This window comes from Podarcis erhardii, assembly GCF_964252035.2.
Source record: "Podarcis erhardii genome assembly, chromosome: 1".
Classification (NCBI taxonomy): domain Eukaryota; kingdom Metazoa; phylum Chordata; class Lepidosauria; order Squamata; family Lacertidae; genus Podarcis; species Podarcis erhardii.
In genome coordinates this window covers 94,790,674-94,812,024 of record NC_138497.1, presented here as the reverse complement: position 1 = coordinate 94,812,024, position 21,351 = coordinate 94,790,674, and the positions used below count along the sequence as shown (strand labels likewise).

At 41.3% G+C, this 21,351-nt stretch overlaps 1 protein-coding gene across 3 annotated transcripts in view; it reads left to right on the top strand.

Annotated features, from left to right (window-relative positions):
* HEG1 (heart development protein with EGF like domains 1) overlaps positions 1-21,351 on the top strand; it is a 65,436-nt gene that overhangs the window by 22,384 nt on the left and 21,701 nt on the right. Inside the window, exons 2-14 of one of the 3 annotated variants that reach the window (XM_081870470.1) lie at positions 1,605-1,946; positions 2,506-2,832; positions 6,061-6,384; positions 6,901-7,224; positions 9,188-9,514; positions 11,551-11,814; positions 13,960-14,301; positions 14,818-15,150; positions 16,545-17,948; positions 18,919-19,035; positions 19,142-19,261; positions 19,958-20,037; positions 20,720-20,778. In XM_081870470.1, coding sequence (XP_081726596.1) covers positions 1,605-1,946; positions 2,506-2,832; positions 6,061-6,384; positions 6,901-7,224; positions 9,188-9,514; positions 11,551-11,814; positions 13,960-14,301; positions 14,818-15,150; positions 16,545-17,948; positions 18,919-19,035; positions 19,142-19,261; positions 19,958-20,037; positions 20,720-20,778 — 4,363 coding nt within the window. Of the gene's footprint in view, positions 1-1,604; positions 1,947-2,505; positions 2,833-6,060; positions 6,385-6,900; positions 7,225-9,187; positions 9,515-11,550; positions 11,893-13,959; positions 14,302-14,817; positions 15,151-16,544; positions 17,949-18,918; positions 19,036-19,141; positions 19,262-19,957; positions 20,038-20,719; positions 20,779-21,351 lie in introns of all 3 variants that reach the window. The other 2 variants (XM_081870469.1, XM_081870471.1) reach the window with 2 other exon arrangements.

Sequence of the window (21,351 nt, the reverse complement as noted above, 5' to 3'; positions counted from 1 at the left end):
AGTTCACTGATGGTATAGATCAGTGGTGGCCAAACTTGGCCCTCCAGCTGTTTTTAGACTACAACTCCCATCATCCCAAGCTAAGAGGACAAGTGGCCAGGGATGATAGGAATTGTAGTCCCAAAACAGGTGGAGGGCTAAGTTTGGCCATAGCTGGTATAGATGATACATAACCGTTTTGATGATGCCACTCTTTAAAATTCTGATTACATCTCAGTATATGTGCACATGGATACACACACAGAGAAAGTGGAAGCGAGTGAGAGAACAAGCAAGAAAGCATAACACAACGTTAAAGGGAAAATTGTGTGGGAGGACTATCAACACTTTCCAGAACCTCTGCGTCACAAAAGAGAATGTGATTCCACCCGGATAAGGCATTAATGTGTCACTGAGCAGTTAAGTCTGATGGCTCGTTCCTCAAAACATTTGGAAGGGGGGATGGAAGGCACATACATTTTTGCATGCCCACATGCATACCCAACTTTTTCTGCTTGAGTGCTGCTAAAAAGGGACTATGGTCTACATTACATTCCAGGCATTGAGTTACAAATGCATGTGCTGAACAGCCTGCTGGGTTTTCGAATTTCTAGAGCAAGCTGGCCCCGGCAAGCAGCTTGTTGTCTGGGGGCATGATTTGTTGGTGTGACACTGTCTCACTGTGTCACTGATGAGCACTCTGGACACTCATGTGTGCTGGCTCTGGAATGTTGATAACAGTAACCGAACACACAGGCTTCTCACAGATGAAGGGAACCTACAGGACACAGTTTGCCAGACCACTGTTGTTATGAGAATAGACTTGGCTTTGCCTTGTATGGTCCTAGAAGAGATTCTGAATCCAGGAATACATTATCTGAAAGCACATCTCCCCGTCTCTGTGTTTAAGCTGAAACATCTTTACATATGGATAACTTGTGGGTTTCCCAAAGGCATCTGGCTGGCTACTGTGAGAACAGGATGTTGGACCATATGGGCCATTGGCTGGATCCAGCAGAGCTATTCTTATGCTCTTATGTTCTTAACTTGCAAGGATCGTGGGCTTCGCTAAAGCATGATCACCACTGGTGATGATCACCAACTGTTTGCAAACAACCCATGGTCTCTTGGAAAGATGTTAAAAATAATTAGGAGGATAAATTAGGTCAACAGGGTGTAATTACAAAGCTAGGATAGATTCCAAAGTGCAGTAATTCATGCAGCTATGACTGCCAGGGGCAGGGGATATGAAAACAAAGGATTCTGTGGTGGTGTAGTGTCTGTTGCTAGAGAACTATTGGCTCTGGGATGATATGGAAAAATTAATGCCCAGTATTTTTTGCTGCTGCATTGCTAATGGTAGTCTGAAATGAGAAATGAGTGGAAACCCAAGATGATTCACATGAGATGTGACGGAGGGGGCACATGGGCATGCACATACATACATTCTCCCTCCCTCTCTGTTTTTGTTCACACATGCGCACACATAAGCACAGATTGGGCCCAAACACACACAGACATAACAACCATCTGACGTCCACTAATAAATTTCTGACTTGTCCAGGGTAATTAGGATCAGACCTGGTTTTGCTTCTGTTTTAATGATCTTTTTTCCTCCCTTGCAGCCATTATGAGCAGCGAAAGTTCCAACATCGAAACAAGGACTTCCAGCTCTCATGCACACAGTACAGATGCCTTCAGTGCCCTTGGCAGTGTCAAAGGAAGGACACTGTGGACGATAACCAACAGTGCTTCTGTGTCTACAGCCAGAACAAGAAACTCTGCTTATATTGAAATGATCAGGTCTGGAGATACAGCTCAGCAGTCATCTTCGGTGATGCAGGCCAGAAGAGCTGATACCTCACCAAGTTCCTTGGATATTGCTGGATTTGAAACAGGGACTTTGAGGATACATTCTCCCAGGACACCCTGGGTGTCTTCTTCACTTTCAGAGGATAATCACCCAAGTGAGTTCCACCATCAAAAGTCTTTTTATATCTGAATGGACTGTCAAACCCTGGGAAAATACTTGAAACAATAAAGCTGAATGGGTGTGAGTAAGAATAAGGAGAAGTTGGATGAGGCACAGATTAATTTGAAAGGCTATGGTCATTCCTTTGTTAACGATTAGATGTCCAAACATAAAGGTGTTTAATGGTGTTTGTGATCATTACATTATGCATGTTTGTAGTTAGTCTTAGTTGAATTTCATTGAAAATGAAAACAAATGGAATCTGACACACCCCTCTTTTCAAGCAAAGGTATGAATAAGATGCCACACAAAGCTGAACCTGCATACATTTATGCAAATAACGAATTTTGTATATATTCGCCTATTTTGCAAGATTTACCCTCCAGTTGCTTTTTTGTGTAATGCCCAAGTATAATATAGTTATTGCAAGTTCTGTACAGCCCTCGACACCAGATGTAATTCAAGACATCAGATGGATGGAAGCCATGGTTCCACCTCAAATACCAAATTGTTAGAGCCTGATAGGGTTTAATTTTCTCATTTCATATTTACAGTTACTGGGAGCAGCCACCATATAGATAGAATGTGGGATGCAGACAGCACAACATCCAGTTTGCATATAATCAGCATGGACAGTTCAACAACAGCCAACAGAGGCACAGAAAGGACTTCACAGTTTCTTACAGACAGTGTCGCTCTGACTGATTCATCAAGAAAAGACCCAGTTTCTCAGAGGGAAGTCACCACCTTTCCTGATCGAACCCAGTTCCCGTCTCATGCAACACATTCCAGAGGAAGAAGTAACACATCAAAGGTCACACAATTTCCTGATTCTTCAGCAAGGATTTGGCTTGCCCAGTCTTACTTGCCTCCAAAGACTAGTATGTTGTTGTTTTTTCTGTTCCAAATGACTACTTCTTAATGAATTCCCATAGAGAAATAATAGCATAATACTGTTTTAGAACTGCTGTAGTGTAATGCCGTGTAAGCTGTGAGCCAGGAAGTTACTGCAGATTTTATCTCAGCTGAGCAAATATTGGTGGCGACAGGGAAGCCACTATTTCTCAGCCTCCTTGCATCTCAGATTTTGGGATGATACTTGGCTATCTTGCAGGGTTTTTGAAAGTATTCCTGAGATAATAGATGTGAAAACTTTAAGCTCTCTAGTATGTTCCAAAATGCAAAGGATTGTTTATGATTAATTTGAGGGGTTTTTCTCCAGAAGTGGTAAGGCAAGTCACCATTATGATTTGAGGACTAGATCAGGCTTCCTCAACCTCAGCCCTCCAGATGTTTTGAGACTACAATTCCCAGTATCCCCGACCACTGGTCCTGCTAGCTATGGATCATGGGAGTTGTAGGCCAAAAACATCTGGAGGGCCGAGGTTGAGGAAGCCTGGACTAGATTCTTGGCATGCCGTTTAAAAATCATAACAGAAACTATGTTGATATTTTATGTGAAATCAAAACAATTGTCGTTCTATGTCATGGTAGTAGTCTGTTGATGGTGGATAGTAATATTCCTCACTGAAATTCATAAAGCAGAGCATGATGAAGCTATCCGTTCCTTGTCATCAGCATGGACAGTATACTTTTGGTAAAGACTGAGGTTCCCGTCTGGGGTTTCATGACTAGTAACCACTGGAAGACATATTTTCCATTCATAGAAAAAAGGTAGATGGAAAGGGGAAGATGGTTCCTATGTTTTTAATAGTTGTGCAAAAGAAGAAATTTTACCAGGAATTTTGGAGAGTTGATTTAGGTTCTAGACGGGTGAATCCTGATAAGACAAAAGTGGAAAAGATGCAATGTGGGGAAAATCCTACTGCTTCCACAGTATCCCTTTTCTTTAGAATCACCATCTTTTGTTCACTCACATTTCTTCCCATGTTTTTTCTGACTCCCACCTCCCACCCTGTAAGGAGGCACAGTTTTAGTACCAGCAATTGGCAAAGCACTATTAATGCTTTTCAGAACTTCTGTGCCTTTAAATGGAACACTTCCTCTTTACCCATTTTATTGCTTCCTGTTGATCCAAGCTGGGATTTTATTTGTTCACCTCTTGAATAGCCTTTCCCAATTTATTTCTTTTATTAATTTGCTACCCAACCCTTCCTCCCAAAGGAGCCCAGGACAGTAAAACAAGAAAGCAACACAATTCAATTGCCCCACTGACAGTTTCTCTTCCAGGTGGTGGTGGAGTTTACTACTGATCATTGACTTAGCTCTGGTTTCATTGCTAAGAACAGAAAAGGGAGAAAACCAACAAGTGAGACAGGCAGTGGTAGAGTGAAAAAGGGATGGGCAGAAGAAGCATTGGCTGCCTCATATTCTGCTGATGAAATCTGTGCATTCTTTGGGTTGGGACCTAGTAGGAAGAAAAGAGTGAGTGAATGGAGATACCAAGACTTGGGAGCACTGCTTCCATTTATTGGCAAAGAGGCCATCTCCTTATTTGGGACCAAGGGTATTCAGTGGGGATACTTACGTGCCAGCAATATTATTTCGTGGGATGTCTGAGTGAGGGCTTTTGGAATAGCTGTTGGCTTTTGACTTCCTTTTGCCTACCATTTAGCCACAATCTTATCCTGAACTTCGATGGCTGTAGCTCAGCAATCTGTGGGAATGTTCAGGGATGCAGGAGAGGATATATTGTCTGATTATATCCTTATCCAACTTGTGTTAACAAGTTCCCCAATTTCAGCAGAGTAAAACATTCCCCTTTATTTTAAGCTTGCAACGGCAGCGTTTGCTCAGGTTCGCTAAAACCTCTATAACTATTCTGGTAATTTCCCCTTATTCCCTCATAAAATAGAAGAGATGGCACAGTCTTTTACAAAAGTATAAAAAGAGTTTACTCACATTCTGTTCACAATCAGATCCCAGAAGGCAGGCTTAAGCTTAATGAAGTAACATACATTTGGAATCTATCTTATAAGAAGACAGTCCCTTTGTCCTCTCTTGGCTGGAAGCCAAGAGCGCATCTTTCACTCAGCAGATGTTGCTTCTTCGATGCATGTGGTGAAAGAGAGAGAGATGGCTGCCCTGCCCTGCCCTGTGCTTTTGTCATTACCTGCACAGGTGAGGCCACACCCACCTCTAGTCACATGTAGAGGAAGTCTGTCCCAGCCCAGAGGGAAACAGGAAGTTTACCTGCTGGCTAGACAAACATCCCTCCCCATGTCTAAACATGTTCACTCTAGGAATGTTGTACTTGACTGCTCTTGTGTTTCACATCCCACACAATCCTTGCTGCAAAAGGGCTGCAGACATAGCTCAGTTAATGGAAATGGGCTCTTTGAAATACACAATGTCTGTTGGAAGCTGACTGGGTAAATAATCATGGTTGTGTCTTATCAAATGCTGCCTTATGTTATAATAATGCATAGAGGTATAGTGTCACTCTGAGGAGGAGCTTTCAGCTGAAAATGGATTGCATCACAATAGTAACACCAGCTCCCTTTGGTCAATCCCCTCTGCCAACATTGCATGCCACAGTTGTGATGTGCTTTGCAGAGCAAGTCTGAAGGTGCTTTGGCTGTGGTGCAGGTGAGCTTAGCTGGGAGATGACTTTGTGGGCCAAATTAAGACCCCGTGAGCCTAATTTGGCTTGTGGGTGAGAGCCTTGCAGTTAAAGAGAAAATATGTTGCTCAGAAATATGTGCCGAAGTTAGCATCTTCCCCATCTTTCCAAGATCTTGTTCTTTGCTTTCTCAAGTCTCTTGCCCTTTCTGGTCCTGAAATAAGAGTCACACTAGAGGTTTCTTTCATAACACAATCCTATAGCTTTGCAGGGTTTACAGTATTCCACTGGGTTTAAAGTGGAGCAAGCTCCTGCTTGTAGGAATTTCCTAAAAAGTAGATATTTTTGAATATTCCAAAGCAGTTCTTTTATACTATCACTTTCCCCTCAGATTTTATTATAAAGGTTTTAAACCCCAACTTTCCCCCCAAGGTTTCATCATTTCTATCAGCCAGTGCAGGAACTGGAGCACAATTAACTTGTTTTCTGTTAAATATGTGTGAATGCGGTTTTGGGAAGAAATGCAATAAGATCCACCTTCAGCGCCTGCTGGTGGCACATCTAATATCTTGCTCTTCTATTTCAGCTGCAGAAGACAGTAGTCAGCCAAGGAGTAGCTCAAATACAGAGAGAAGCGTTTCCAGTTCCCACACAGATGATGTGTCTGTTTCAGGTTTAAATGACAGGGGTGGAGAGAGGACATTACGTACTTTAAGAGATGTCAGCAGTTATCTTAATGCAATGCATATATCCCCAACCACTAGCAATGAAGTCTCCACCTCTTCAGGCCTCATGGGTTCCTCACATGTGTTAACTCCAGTACAGACTGGACAAATGGATTCATCACCAGAGGACAATGATTTCACTGAAGCAGCACTTCCACATTTCCAAGCTCCTTCAGAAACAACAGGTACAGGGTGAAGATCTCTTTTATTACAGGTTTTGGAGCACTGTTTCACTTGTCTGGTGTGAAGATGATGCCCAAACATTAGCAATGAATATAAACATGAAGAGAAAAAGAGCAAATACCTTATAGCTCAGAGACAGGAAACTTGTGTTCCTCAAATATTGTTGGGCTCTGTCTCCGAGACCCAAAAGCACCAGAGCGCCCTCTACAGCAGCACCCAGTTCAGTGCAGGCATTAAAAGCACAGAAATGAAGCATCCCTACACACACACAGTCATAGGTTCACTCCTTTTTCTACTACTCACAGGTAACCACCCTTTTGACTGACTCAACACAGGATCACACTTTCTCATCATACTCTAAGGCATCTTTTTGAACTTCATTGCTTTTGTCAGACAAAAGGGGATATGGAATTGTTTTCCATTAGAGCTGTCAGAATATAATTATGGGAAGAAATGCAATGTGATGCCCTTTTAGCGCATGCAGATGGCACATCTAATGTCTTGCTCTTGTGTTTCAGCTGCAGAAAACAGCGGTCAGCCAAGGAGCAGCTCAAATACAGAGAGAAGTATTTCTAGTTCTCACACAGACGGTGCGTCTGTTTCAGGTCTAACTGATAGCGGCGGAGAGAGGACATCGCGGACACTGAGAGACGTCAGCAATTCTCTTAATGCAACACAACTATCCACAGTGGCTAGCAATGAAATCTCCACCTCTTCAGGCCTCACGAATTCCTCTCACATGTTAACTCCAGTACAGACGGGACAAATGGATTTGTCACCAGGGGACAATGATTTCACCGAAGTAACGTTTGCACTTTCCCAGGCTTCTTTGGGAATGACAGGTAAAGCATGAAGATCTCTTTTATTCTAAATCTCAGTGTACTCTTTCACTTGCCTGGTGTAACAATGAAACCAAAGCATTAGGATGAATAGATTTAAAAAACGAGAAAACGAGAGCAAGAGGAGATAGGCTAAGATTAGAGAGACAAACCACTAAAGGAGGTTTGGAAATAAACTTGCCTACAAATGTGCAGACAACTGAACAGTAGCTCTTTAATCTCAATTAGGTTTAGAAAACAGGACAGGTGTTATGGTATGTTTGAGCCCACACAAATCTGCATCAGATTCAGTCAGTCATTATCCTGTTTTTTTACACTAAGTAAGGAAACTTTAAAATCTAGAAAGAATGGAGGACTATGCAAACATGAGGTTTTAATTGTTGGTCATTATTCTTTAAGACTAGAATGTCTAAATAGTATAGTGCAGTGGTACCTCGGTTTAAGAACAGTCCGGTTTAAAAACAATTTGGTTTACAAACTCTGCAAAACTGGAAATAGTGTTTTGGTTTGCGAACTTTACCTCGGTCTAAGAATGGAACCCAAATGGTGGAAGGGCACTGGCAGCGGGAGGCCTCATTTTAAGAACACCTCAGTTTAAGAACGGTTTCGGTTTAAGAACCGACTTCTGGAACGGATTAAGTTCGTAAACCGAGGTACCACTGTACTGGTATTTCAAATTAGGATTTATTTGCACTTTTGAAGGGGACACGAATCATTTGGCAATGTCCAACATCACATGAATGGACCTCCACAAACACAATGAGAACAACTCCTTTTCTCCCTTGCAACCTTCTTTGCTCCCCCAGTCTACTCCAGACTGACTCCCAATTGTCTTGAACAGATTTTAGGGGCACTCTGGGGCAGGGCAGGGGGATCTGCTGTATCAACAGTGACTTGTTGGTAGATCACCGGATGTCACCCAATATGCCTTTCAGAACCTTAACGTATTTTGACTGATTGATTACTGGTAACAATAACAACATATTGTCAAATATCTATTTTCTTCCTCCTGGAATACATATGTGAGTTTAATCAAGTTAAAACTTTATGGTGGATGGAGCTAATATACTGGAGTATATGTAGTTATATATACCGGTATTTGTGAAAATGTGTGGCCAACGGGAACACTTGTTTCTTATTAAAGGTGGATATTAGAGAGAACTGTTTCAAGTGGCACATTAGTTAAATACTTAAATAAAAATTATGGTTCAGCTTACTGGAAATATAAAAGTATAATAAATTAGAGCATATGTACCCCACATATGCATCTTAACCTATAACAAGTGTAAAAATAAAGACATTTTTTTAATGGTCTTGGAGATTATAGCAGCTGAAAAACCAGGTACTGAAGTCAAGCAATTTCTCCAACTATTGAGGAATGGATTAATGAAGTATGGAGGTACTTAACATGGTATATATATACTTGAAAGAAAAAAGACCAAAAAAGATGCTTTTTCTTAATTTATGCTATAAAATGTATTTAATCCAAATTAATGTTTCCAATGTTACGATGACAACTGGAAATAAAAACAACCATGTACAAAAAACATTAAACTTTTTTTGTCATAAAACAATGGGTTGTTTCCAACTAAATATTTGTGTGAGTGGAATGACTTCTGCTCTCACAGTGGAGCTTCCCATCTCTCCTCCAATGGCCTCTGAACCCTCCTAATCAGAGCAACCCATCAGAATAGATTTGGGTTTGGTGTGGGGGCACAGTGTGGGAGGAGAGGAGGGAAAGTTCTGTTGTGTGGGTGGAAGCCATTCCTCTTGCACATTGATTTTTTTGAATTCAACCATTAATCTAGGCATTCATTATTTTTATTGGGCTGCAGCGCACATGTCCCCCTTCATGTTTTCCATTCAATCTGCATGATTATAAGAAAACTACATAATAAAACCTGAGATACTCTTTCTATACCTGGAGACGGCATACATCATTTTTTTTTACTGTTGTGTGTTTCAGCTACTGAAGATCTTGATCACCAGTCAGCAAGCAGCTCAGATACAGAGAGGAGTATTTCTAGTTCTCATACTGACAGTGCATCTGTTTCAGTTCTACCTGACAGAGGTGGAGAGAGGACAGTACAAACTCTAAGCAACAACAGCATTTCTCAGAACACAACACAAAAGTCCATCGCCGGTAATACTGAAATCTCCAGCTCTTCGGCCCTCCCTAATTCTTCTTACATGTTGATTCCGGGGCAGACCAGACAGATGAATTTGTCAACAGAGGACACTGATTTTATTGAAGCAGTGATTACACATTCCCAGTCCCCCTCAGAAGCAACAGGTAAAGAATTAAGATCTTCTGTTTTGTTACAGATTTGAGAGCACTGGTTTGCCTTGGCTGGTGTAAAACCAAATTTCCTGTGGAAAAAGAGGGGATTGCTCCCGACCCTAGACAATGAGAGAAAGTTCACATAAACTTTGCGTTATAGCCCTGGGGACTCTTGTTTGTGCTTAGAGGACACCTTTGAACAATTTAGCCCTTTTATGACATCCCTTTTCCAGCCCCACCCATCACCCCCTAAGGGCTGATCTGAAGATTACACACTCCCTGGAAATCAGCATCCGTGTGGTAAGTGCCCTCTCCCTCTCAGTGGTAATGTTTATATAAGCCACCATATGAATCAGGGCAATAATGTTGGGACTTTCCACACACTCCATCAATCAGGAGTGGGCTGGAGTAAAAGGAAACTTTCCCCACTGTGGCCCCAGCTCCTGTGGCGAGCTATGCTGCGGCTTGACTTGGGAATGGTAAACTTTCTAAAGGGATGTTGAGCCCCATAAGGAGTATAGCCCGCTCTGAAAATCCTTTATTTTCGCCATACTCCAGGGCCACTTCATAAGTTACAGTGTTAACATTGAGTTCACTGATGAACACCTCCATGTGGTGACACTTCCATGCGAGGGACATAATATCTGGTCACATCCACACCATGCATTTAAAGCACATGGCTTTTCCCCAAGGAATCCTGGGAACTGTAATTTACAATGCACACTTAACAAACTACAGTTCCCATGAGTCTTTGAGGGGAGCCATGTGATGTGAATGTGACCTATAAGTGGCTTGTCATCTGAGTGCCAGTGTTGTGCATTCATTCATAGTAACTGCTGGAGTAGATGATCTCAAAACAGTGTCAGCAATCCACGTGGGGAGTGGCTTCCAACTGTAATTTTATTTAAGAATCAACACACAAAGTAAATGGTTACAACAGTTAAAATATTCTAAAACAACTCAATTAGGAAGTTCCTGCTAGTGATTTCTTGAGTCTTGTAGGCCTCATTGGGCAGATGGCATTAGAAGATTCTGGCTCTTGGAACTCTTGGAAAAGGAAGCTGCTGTAGGAACAGTGCTGTAAAAAGATAATAACTTCTCTCACTGGGTCTCTTGTTAGGCTCACAGTGGCCCCAGGGGCATAGCATTCCTACCCTGGAAGTGTCTTCCTAAGACAAAGGTCTGAGTAACTCAAGACAGTATTGAAAAAGGAAATTTTTACTTACTATGTACTCTTCCATCGCTCTTGTGAGACGCAAATATGGGCTTTTAGGATCTCTTAAGTGACACAAGCAAGGCTATTGGTGGCACATACCTCTCTGCTTTTGATTTGGAACATCTCACTAGTTGTGGCCTCTGCTCTGGTTAAATTCAAATGGAAAATCCACATTTTAGCTTTAGTAATTTAGCTTATTAGAGTTTCTACTGATTAATTCCATTGACCTAAATGTAATATGTTGCCCAACTAAGACCATGCCAGAGATAATGAGACGTAGGATAGTGACTACCTCTTATAATTGGATTGGCTATATGAAGCCATAATGAGGCACTAGATTGGAAATTTTAAATTAGGTAAGGTAAGATGAAAAGCAGGTGGCCACTATGGCACATTTTTTAAAGAAACTATTTATTTTATATAGGGGATACATGATTTTGCCCAGCTCGTGGGAAAGCTCCCAGCTCATTGTGTTTTTCTTTTCTCTTTACAGAATGTTTGTTGTTTTTCTAAAAAAATGAACACCAAAGAATAAATTTAATAAGCAAATTCTCCTGAAATGTAAAACATTTCCATATCATTAAAAAAATAATACAGAAAGTTGTATTTGGATGAGATGACAGTGACATTAGAATGATAAACTAGAAAACTGAGAATCATGATTTTTATAATAGGATGCTATTCTAAACACACTTACAAGATAATAAACCCCATTAGACACATTGTGACTTACTTCTAAGTAAATGTGCATACAGTTGCATGATTAATGTATGTGCATAACTTTAGTCTGAACTTGTAGACAAAGTTCTAATTCCAGTTTGTTCTCTTCTAGATGTTAGGAGTAGCCAGCACACATTCAACAACTTTGGTACAGAGGAAAGGGTCTCTCAGACTGAGAGTACGTTCTCTACTGCCACATTCATCAAAAGTGGAGATGGGACATTAGGATCTCTAACTATCAAGAGAAAATCCACAGATGCAACAGAGCTATCAACCTTTGATCTGGAAAATGTCAGCTCTTTAGATTTAACCCAGAACTTGTCAACCTCAGCCCGAAGTGGAAAGGAAAGTTTCCCATCTACCCAGATGGATTTCAGTGAGTCCTCAAAAGAGCATTTATTTACATATTCCTCCAAAACTTCTGCCTATTCATCTTCTGCAATAGATCTTTCAAGTGAGTTTTCCATTTTTGTTATTGCTTCAGTTAGAAATCGGCTTGAGACGTAGCCATTCATTTGTTTCCTGTCTGTCTATGTAGTTTTCTCCATAATCTTCTCCTTATTTCTTCCTTTTTAAAGTAACAGTCAGCTTTTAACTATTGTATTATACACATGAATATGAACGACTATAACTTTGCTCTTTGTGACACATCCACACTTTATTTAACTGTCCTGTGCACACATACCTTTAGAGCACAGTCAAAACATTCTTTCTCTCAAAGAATTCTGGGCACTGTAGTTTACACCTCACAGAGGTACCATTCCCAGCAATCCTTAACAAACTACCATGCCCAGAATTCTTTCAGAGAGGAAATGTGGTTCAAATATGCTTTAGAGGTATAATGTGTACACAGCCAAAGTGTTTTGTATACATTTGTGGTTCCTGTGGCGAAACATATGAAAATGTGCATAACGCATGTATGTCTTTACACACACAAGCACATGCAACTGGAGCCCCTGCTATACATGGAACAAATATGCTTATCGTGTAAAGCAGGAGTTACCAGTAGCCCCACTCTGCAAACTGGGCTGCTGAAATAGAGAGAACTTAAGGGAAAACCAGGACTGGATTTCTGTGTGAAAGGAATGCAGTTCTGCACAACAAATTCCTAGGCATGTGTTCAGAAGAATTCTTATTTTGCATTTTTACTGCTATTTCACATGTGGTGGACTTCAAGTTCCAGGGGGGAAACATACTAGAAAATAGTACATCTGAAGTCTGCTCATACCTGATTAAAAAATGTGAGGTTGCCCTTAGGTGCAGCAATTTCTGCTGCTTAAAAGATATGCCATTTTTAAACTGGGTAACAGCTTGACTCTTTGGCAATATAGGACTCAGACCCTTAGTGTTGTGCCATCTACCCTTTAGAATTTCTTCCTGTTAAATATTAGACAGCACTGTCTCTGTCAATTTTTCAGTGCCTACTGAAGATCTTCCTCTTCCAAAAAGCCTTTTAAGGAGATATCTTTCCTGGTCTACATCTGCATTGCAATTTTTTTAGATGTTTTAATTGTTTTATCACTTGCATATTTGCCAGCCTAGGCTCCTTTGGGAGGAAGGCCGAGGGAATAATAATAATAATAATAATAATAATAATAATAATAATAATAATAAGTAATAATAGCATCAACAATAATTATTGTGGCTTTCATGCAATTGTTTCCTTGGCACATGTCCATTCTTTGTATTCCATCTTTGAAAACTCTATTATTATGATCTATGAAATTACACGCAATGTAAAATGCAGCTCGTCAGCATTTCTGATTGTATAGCAACACTGTTAAGCATATCAAATAGCCGCTGACTTCAAATGCCCACTGTCCAGTTTCTGCATCATTTTTTCATTAAAAACATTCTGTGCTAGTCTGCATTCCATTTCAGACTTATGAAAATACTCCAACTCCATGGAACCATAAAAAATAGTGTGATGTAGTCATCTGATTTTCTATTTCTAGACCCAACATGTACTGGGGGCCACCCAGCCAAATACATTCTCAAGTCTCATTAAAATCAAAATAATTTTTTGCCTATATCAAAAGGATATAAGAAGTGAGCACTTAAGCCTAACTAACAACATCTTTCTTTGAATTGTAATCCTGCTGTGTGGCATTAGTTGAAAACCTTTGAGGATCAGCTGTATTATTATGACTTAAGTATTCATACTTAAAATAATCGAAAGAAGCAGTACTTTTGACAGGAAGTACGAACACCTAAAGGAATTCAAAGAAGGGATGCATATGAAATTTGTATTTTCCTCTTCCCCAACTACCGTATTTTTCTGTGTATAAGATTAAGGTTTTTGCTATTAAAAAATTAATCAAAAATTGGGGGTTGTCTTATACATGGATGGTGAATGCACAGGGGTTCAGGCTCTGACTCTGGCGTGGGCAGCCAGCTTCCCTCAAAAAATCTCAAAGTTGTTCTGTTTGATGTTTAAAATATTGATTTCTTAATTATGGGTTTAAAAAAATAGGGGTTGTCTTATACACAGAAAAATACGGTGTATTCTGTTTCGATTTAGGTACTGGAAGCAGTCTTCAGCCAGTTAAAGTGTCTGATGTGGAAAGAAGGCTTTCTGGGGCTTCTACAGACAGCATATACCTGTCAACTACATTCATGCATGGTAGAGAGAGGACCTCACGGTCTTTACCAGATAACAGCACATCTCCTGATGCAACAGACAGTACCACTTACAATACTGAAACTTCCGAGTCTTCAGATCTGACCCTGAGCTTGAATTCCGGAGGAGAAACTCATAATGTCTCACAAAGTGAAGTGCAATCCGCTGGATCTTCTACTGAGCACCTGCTTCAGCATTCCTCTGAAGTTCCAACGTCCCCATCTTCACCAAAGGATCTGTCAAGTGAGTTTTCTTTAGGAAAAAGAGTGAAGGAAGAATTGACTGTACTCACCATAGTTTGCATTATGTATGTCTATATGTGCTGTAAACACCCTAGAATTCTAAAGAGCTTTATTTTCATGTATATATATTACGTATGCATAGGTAGATGTGTGTGTGTGTCTGTATACATACACACTTACAAATTATCAAATCTCTCATGATAAGCATTTCTGTTATGAACTGTATAATTTGTTCAGAGCATGACATCTGAATTTGGGGTTTTTTTGCAACAAAAGGGGATCTGGAGTACAGTATGAACCAATGAAATGTCACTATTTGCAGTATTCCACTGGCAGATCTGTAGGCATCACCTTAAACCATATGCCTTCAAAATGGGGCAGGATGTAATTCACTTTACCGAAATCTAGTAACTACACATTATGAATAATGCGATATTATAAATAATACAGGTTCTGATAGTGAAGTTATATGCTGTAAGTGCAATTTTAAAATTTCATTTTCAAATTCCTCTTTCAGTTCTTGGAAGTAGTCATCATTCAATGAGTGACGCAAGCATTCCACACTCTTACACTGAAAGCACTTACCATTCAGCAACTTTCAGCAAAGGAGACGCACAAACTCTACAATCCATAGTTAACAATACGTTTGCTGAAGCTACTGAAAGAACGTTTTCATATATAGAAGAGTCCAACAGCTCAGAACTAAATCCTTCCTCGTCAGAAGCATACTCTAGAAGGACTGACTTCTCAGTAAAAGGTTTTGATACTTCTGGGCCTTCAACTGAGTCTTTCCAAAACTTCAGCTCATCCAGGATACCAACTTACTCTTCCTTCCAAAGTGAACCTTCAGGTTGGTTTTTATTTTGTACCCTGCTTTACCTGCCAGCACTTATCAATACACAATTATCACCCTAACTGCATATTCTTCAAGTGCATGTAAGCTTTACAAGATAAGGCAACAAGTTTCATTGAACTATTATTTCTTGTTGGTGAAACTGAATGGAGATAAATCTGTAAAAGGTACTGCTTTTGTGTATGTCTTTTTGTTCTTGGGACCAACAATTACTGGATGTCCACAGTAACACTAAGCCAAGCTTAGTGCAAACAAGCAAGTGTGCAGGTTCCCGGTCCTACTGCTGCTGCGAACAAAGCCATGGTTTGATTTCTCGATATGTCCAAACCTGGGCTCATGGTTATATCTCACTCTGCTCAAGCCATGAGCTGAAATCAAGGTTTGTTCTGAAAGTGGGCCTTACAGGGTGACCTCAGAGAACAGACTGATTTGTGAGTTCATCAGGTCCCCAGCTGGGAGCATTCTGGACTAGAAGAGCTGAATGAATTCTCTGGAATTTATTTCCCAGAAAAGCCTGCCAATCTTAGAGCCATAGCTCAAGCATTGTAAAACATTTCTCCAAATCTTTAGGAGGTTAGGATGAAGTAATTGTTGATATTAGTTAGGAGATTTAAGGGGGAAAAGTTTGGATTTAATTCCGTGAATACTACTTAAGGAATTTGTTTGGACTTATTTATTATTGTCATAAGCTATCCTTGGCACTTTTTAAAAAGTGTGTAAGAGAAAAGCGAAATGAAGCAATAAATGTAAAGGGTTAGGGTTAGTTTTGGACTGAAATCCTGTGGGCACTTCCTTGAGTGCAACCCCCCAGTGGGGTTTACCTCTGAATAAGCATGTATAGCATTGCAGTCTTAACACCTAATCCTATGCATGTCCAGTCATAAGTAAATCCCATTTGGTTTAATGATATTTACTCACCATCTCTTATCGGCTGGCAACATAAAATGATGCATTTACAGCTCATTTTATGCAGAAGCTCAGTCCAATATTGTGAGTTACTTCAATAGTCACTTGTTCTCAGTAAGAACAAGAAGAGGATATAGCCTACTGCTGTCTTAGTTAATTGTTGTTAATATTTCTTCCTACCATGATTATTGCCTAGGATTTTTTCCTCTCTGTGTACAGTTGTAACATAAGCCATCAAACCTCCCATGGCCATGAATTCATATAAAATAATAACGGAAGTTACCAATAATTGCCACCTTGAGGCTTTTTTTTAAAAAATGAAACTTTTATGGATATTTTTTTTATTTTTGTTTTGTTTTAATTTTATTACATATGTAATTTTATTACATATGGAATCTGGAACTATTACTGTTATTGGGGGCCCCAATCTGTATCAGTAGAAATTTCATGCTAAGAATTAATAATAATTTTTGCTTGTATTTTAGACACTGGAACAGACTACCAGCCAATGAGTAGCACTGACACTGGAAAAATAATCTCTGTTTCTCATACTGACAGCACGTACATTTCAACCACTTTCACAAGGGGCGGAGAAAGGACGTTGCTGTCTATTCCCAAAAGCAGCACATCAGCTGACTCATCAGAAAGTTCCACTTTTCATGCAGAAATTTCCAGCCCTCCAGAGTCAGCACGGTCCTCATTTTCTGTGACCCAGATGGGAGGAAGCAACATGTCCTCCGGCAACATGGGTTTCTCCACACCGTCAACAGAACCGTTGTCTGTACACGCCCTGAAAACACCGGCCTACTCTTCCACAGTCAGTGAGCTGCATGCAACTCAGTTATATTCGAAATCCGAACTGACACCTGCTGGCGGCTTATCATTCACACCTTCCTCTTCAGCGTCACTGAAACAGGATTCACTTCCACCCACTCAGCTGCCAACTCTGTTTTCGACCTCAGAATCCCCTCTTCCATTGTCTTCTTCTTCTTTCCCATCCCTGCTTTCACCTTCCCCTCAAACACTTTTGCCAACTTTTTCACGCAGGCAGTCGCCAACAGCACTGCCCACGCTGCCCCCATCCTCATCTTTATTGCCTCCTCTTTCCTCAACACTGTCGTTGCTGCAGCCTAGTGAGTCTTTGGAAAGCAGTGTTTCTATGGCTGCATCTGAAGGGACAACTGGAACAGACCCACCCACAGCTGGAAGTTCCAACAGGCCGTTCAGCAACCAGACTGGGACATACCCACTGAAGGACAGCTCTGATCTGGGGACAACAGGATCGTCTCTTATTCTGACCCAAACTACTGAACAGCTCACAGACCACTTGTCACCTATGACAGTATCCCTAGATGAAACCAAGGGCTCAGAGGGGCAAAATGTTTCTCTCCCAGGGACCAGGGTTGGAAAAATCCCTCCTGTTCCGACTACGTCTCCCACGTACAGGGCCGAGAGTACCACAGTTTCAGAGACAGCCAAAGCAACAACTGCTTCGTTGCCATATACAACCACTCTAGAGGATGCCTTCAGTTTGGTGGGGGTAACCACAGGAAAGAACCTTGTAAATATAGCACACACAACGTTAGGATTACCTACGTTGGCCTCAAGCGTGGAATATGTGGTCACTACAAAGCCTCAGAAAGTACGTCCTCCCCTTCCCACCAAGACGCCATCTTATGCCACTGGAACTCCCACAAAAGGGATGGAAACGAGCACTACCACTGCCTCTAAAACCACTGATTCCAGAGCCACTACTGCCCACCCTCCCAAAATGTTTCCTTCCAGCAAAACCACTGCAGGGACCATTTCTGCTTCACCAGTTCCCACCAAAGCCACTACATTTGCACGGGGAGGAAGTCCAAGGACATTTCCAGCTTCCCGTGGAAAAGGTAATCCTTTTCTGAGAAATGATGGAAATGGGTATAACACAAAAAGTGGATTTAATGGTGCTGTATCATTGCACTTTTGGATGGGAATTCATTTGGTAGATTTTTTTAAAAAAAGTGATTATGCGTTTCTACAAAAAGCAGAAACCATCTACTCCGGAGCTCAGAATCAAAAATTATTTGGAGATGGGGGGGGGGGATAAGTATTTTTAAAACACACACACATAAAGCATCTATAGGGGATGAAACTGAAAGGGGACGCAGTAACACCTGTCTCAAAACAACCCAGCAGTGTCCACACAATGTTGAATGTCTGTTGAGGTGGGGGAAGGATCATCTAGAATAATAAAATGGAATCTGCAGAAAAAAGGGCATGGCTATTCCATCTCTCTAGAACCCTGGAGCTCTCTACAATGCAACCTCTTGTTGCAGTTATGTACTATAGTTATTTTGTAATGCCTTTACTCCTTTAGTTAATAGAGTGTACCAGTGTTTGCTGGCCATATTCTCCAGCTTTTAAGGGTTGAAGCCCTTTCTGCTGTGCCTGCCTGTTGCACAAAATTATGTTTGCGATGTAGGCTGAATAGTGCTTTGTCTCCAAGGTGTAAGGCTACATTGTGAAGCGCATCACTTCTTTATGGCTTGAAGGTGCCCATTGCTGGTAATGCTCCAGAGGTACCCCACCTTCAGAATGCCAGAAGTGAGACTCAGATCAGCAGGATGAGTGGAAGCTAGTTCTCCATGTGTTTTGGGAAACCAGCAGTAGCCATTCATTGGATGGTTTTGGAGAGTGATCACCCCAGCAGCGTATAGTCTATTCGGCTTGGCTTGTTGGTTTTAGGTATCAGAAGAGGAAGCTTTTGTGTTCATGTGGTGCAGTGCACTACCTTGCTTGTTGAATGTGGGTGTTCAGAGGTGAATTTGGTCACATCTGTTGATCCTGACTTAATTCTTCAAATGCTTTATTTCACAGCTAACGCGTGCACCGCAGAGACTTGCCTTAATAATGGGAAATGCATTGTGGATAACTTGATGGACAAATTCCAGTGCCAGTGTTCACCTGGTTGGCAGGGAGAGGACTGCAGTACGGGTAAAGGAGGAATAATGGCAGCCCTTTACATCAATGCTTTACAGCAGTGAAAAGTGGGTTGGTGGACTTCCATTCTAAAGGCTGTGGCTTTTTCCTTCTGTTTCAGATGTAGATGAGTGTCTGTCTAATCCATGCCCGGCCTTGGCCACATGTACTAACACACAAGGTTCGTTCCATTGCACGTGTTCCCTGGGCTACCAGATGGAGAAAGGAAAGTGCAATTTAGGTAAGAGAACTGAAGGGACTGGGGGTGGGGGCAAACCTCTTAATAAAACATAAAGCCACATTTAGCTTAATTTGTTATTATTATTTTCAAAGGTTTTACTAGCACCAGCTGCTTCTTATTACCAGAAATACATTTAACCTCACTTTGCTGGTTTGCAGGAACTGGTTCTCATTGAGATCAATGAATCTGAAGTCAGTCATGTTTAACTTGTGTTATCAATTTCAACTAACTTATCCAATCCATGATTTTACACTTCAGGACTTTAAAGGAGTAGAGATGATGTGCTTTACGTTGTTGGATTCAACCATGCATCAGCCACAGCTAGCATGGCCAATAGTCAGGGAATATGAGAGCTGCAATCCAACAATGGCTGGAGAACCACGAGTAGCCATTGCCAGTCATTGTAGACAATACTGAGCTAGATGGGCCCATCGCCTGACTTGTTATAAGGCACATTAATGTATGATTGGCAGTTAACAGTGTTCTGCTGTGTAATGTCTAGTTTGGGCCTTAGAAACAAAGCTTCCATTTAAATAAAAAGACATGTTTCTATTTCACTGTTGTGGAGAAAAGTTAGGTTCCCTTGACATTCAGTGTGTGTGTGTGTGTGTGTGTGTGTGTGTGTGTGCGTGAAAGAGAGAGAGAGAGAGATATCTAACCCTTAAAATAGCTAACAAGCTATCGTCTTGCCTTCAGTTCGAACCTTTGTTGGCCAGTTTAACACAACTGGAGGGCACTACTCAGAGTTTCAAGTTGAAGAAGCTATTATGAACATGGTAAGTGTCAAAAGTTGCTTTTTAAGCATAGTATTTAACTGACAGTGGCAGCTTGTGAGGAGGCAGTTTGCTGGAAGAAATAAGGGGGCTTCTCCTTCCCCAGCTCTTTTACAGAAGACTCTCTTATCAGGGGCATGGCTGGCACCTTTGCCTACCCTACAGCGCAGTAGAGGTTGTCTTTTAAACTTGTGAATGATCTTATAAAGTTCTCCAGCACATCCATCATGCTGCTTCTTGCCTTTTTCCTCTCGTGACCCATGAGCTTGCATTCAGAACCTTCACAGTTAGGAAGCACCATCTGTTCCTCAAAGGTGAAAGCAGAGCCAGCTCCAGATTTGTGTGGGCCCCTTGCAACAGCACACATGCACCCAGCACACACACACACACACACACACACACACACACACACACACACACCATGCCTATGCCTCTCCTTTGTAATAGATGGCCCAAGTTCTTCTCTCATGTCCCCACGAGCTACAATTTGTGGGTGACCAGACCTTCTTGCACACCGAGGGACGGGATGGTGGTGAGGAGCCACACCAAGCGAGCAGTAGCAGCCCAGCTACCTGGTGCAGCTGGATTAGGATGCATGGCTTGATGGCGAAGCTCGGGGCTCCTGGGTCAATTTGCAAAACAAACAAACAAACCAATACAATGTCTGTTCAATTTTTCCCCCCAGCTGAACAATTCTCTTTCAACATTGCCAGGCTATTACACTTCCACTGTTAAAGCATCCAGGTAAGGATCATGAAACAGTAAAACCATCACTTTTGGTGGCTGGGCTTTGATTTGAACTCTTGCCCCAGAGCTTAATAATAATAATAATAATAATAATAATAATAATAATGTTATTTATACCCCACCCATCCAGCTGGATTTCTCCAGCCACTCTGGCCAGCTTCCAGCACATTTAAAAACCATTTTATACTGTGATATGTAGTCCACAGTCCCTCCCACCCCCCACCCATGCTACTGTGCCATTAATAATTGGGAAGAAGAGAGACTGCAATAACACATATTTTTTCCCTTGTTCTCCCCACCTCCTTCAGTCGGTTAACTCTTTGCCTCAATTGAAGATTGAAGCCTTCTGGTACAGGCTGCGGTCTTCATCTACCCTGTAAAATGCCACAAACATTGATGCTGCTATAGAAATAATAAATGATAACTACAAGAGGGAATTTGGGCAGGAGCAGTTTATCATGTTGAGTAATAAAAGATGCCGCTGCTGAAATTTTCTCGTGTACACAACTCTAAAGGAGCAGAAGCTCTTTTCCCCTTTCCCCTTGATCAACCTGTGGCTTCTTTATATTG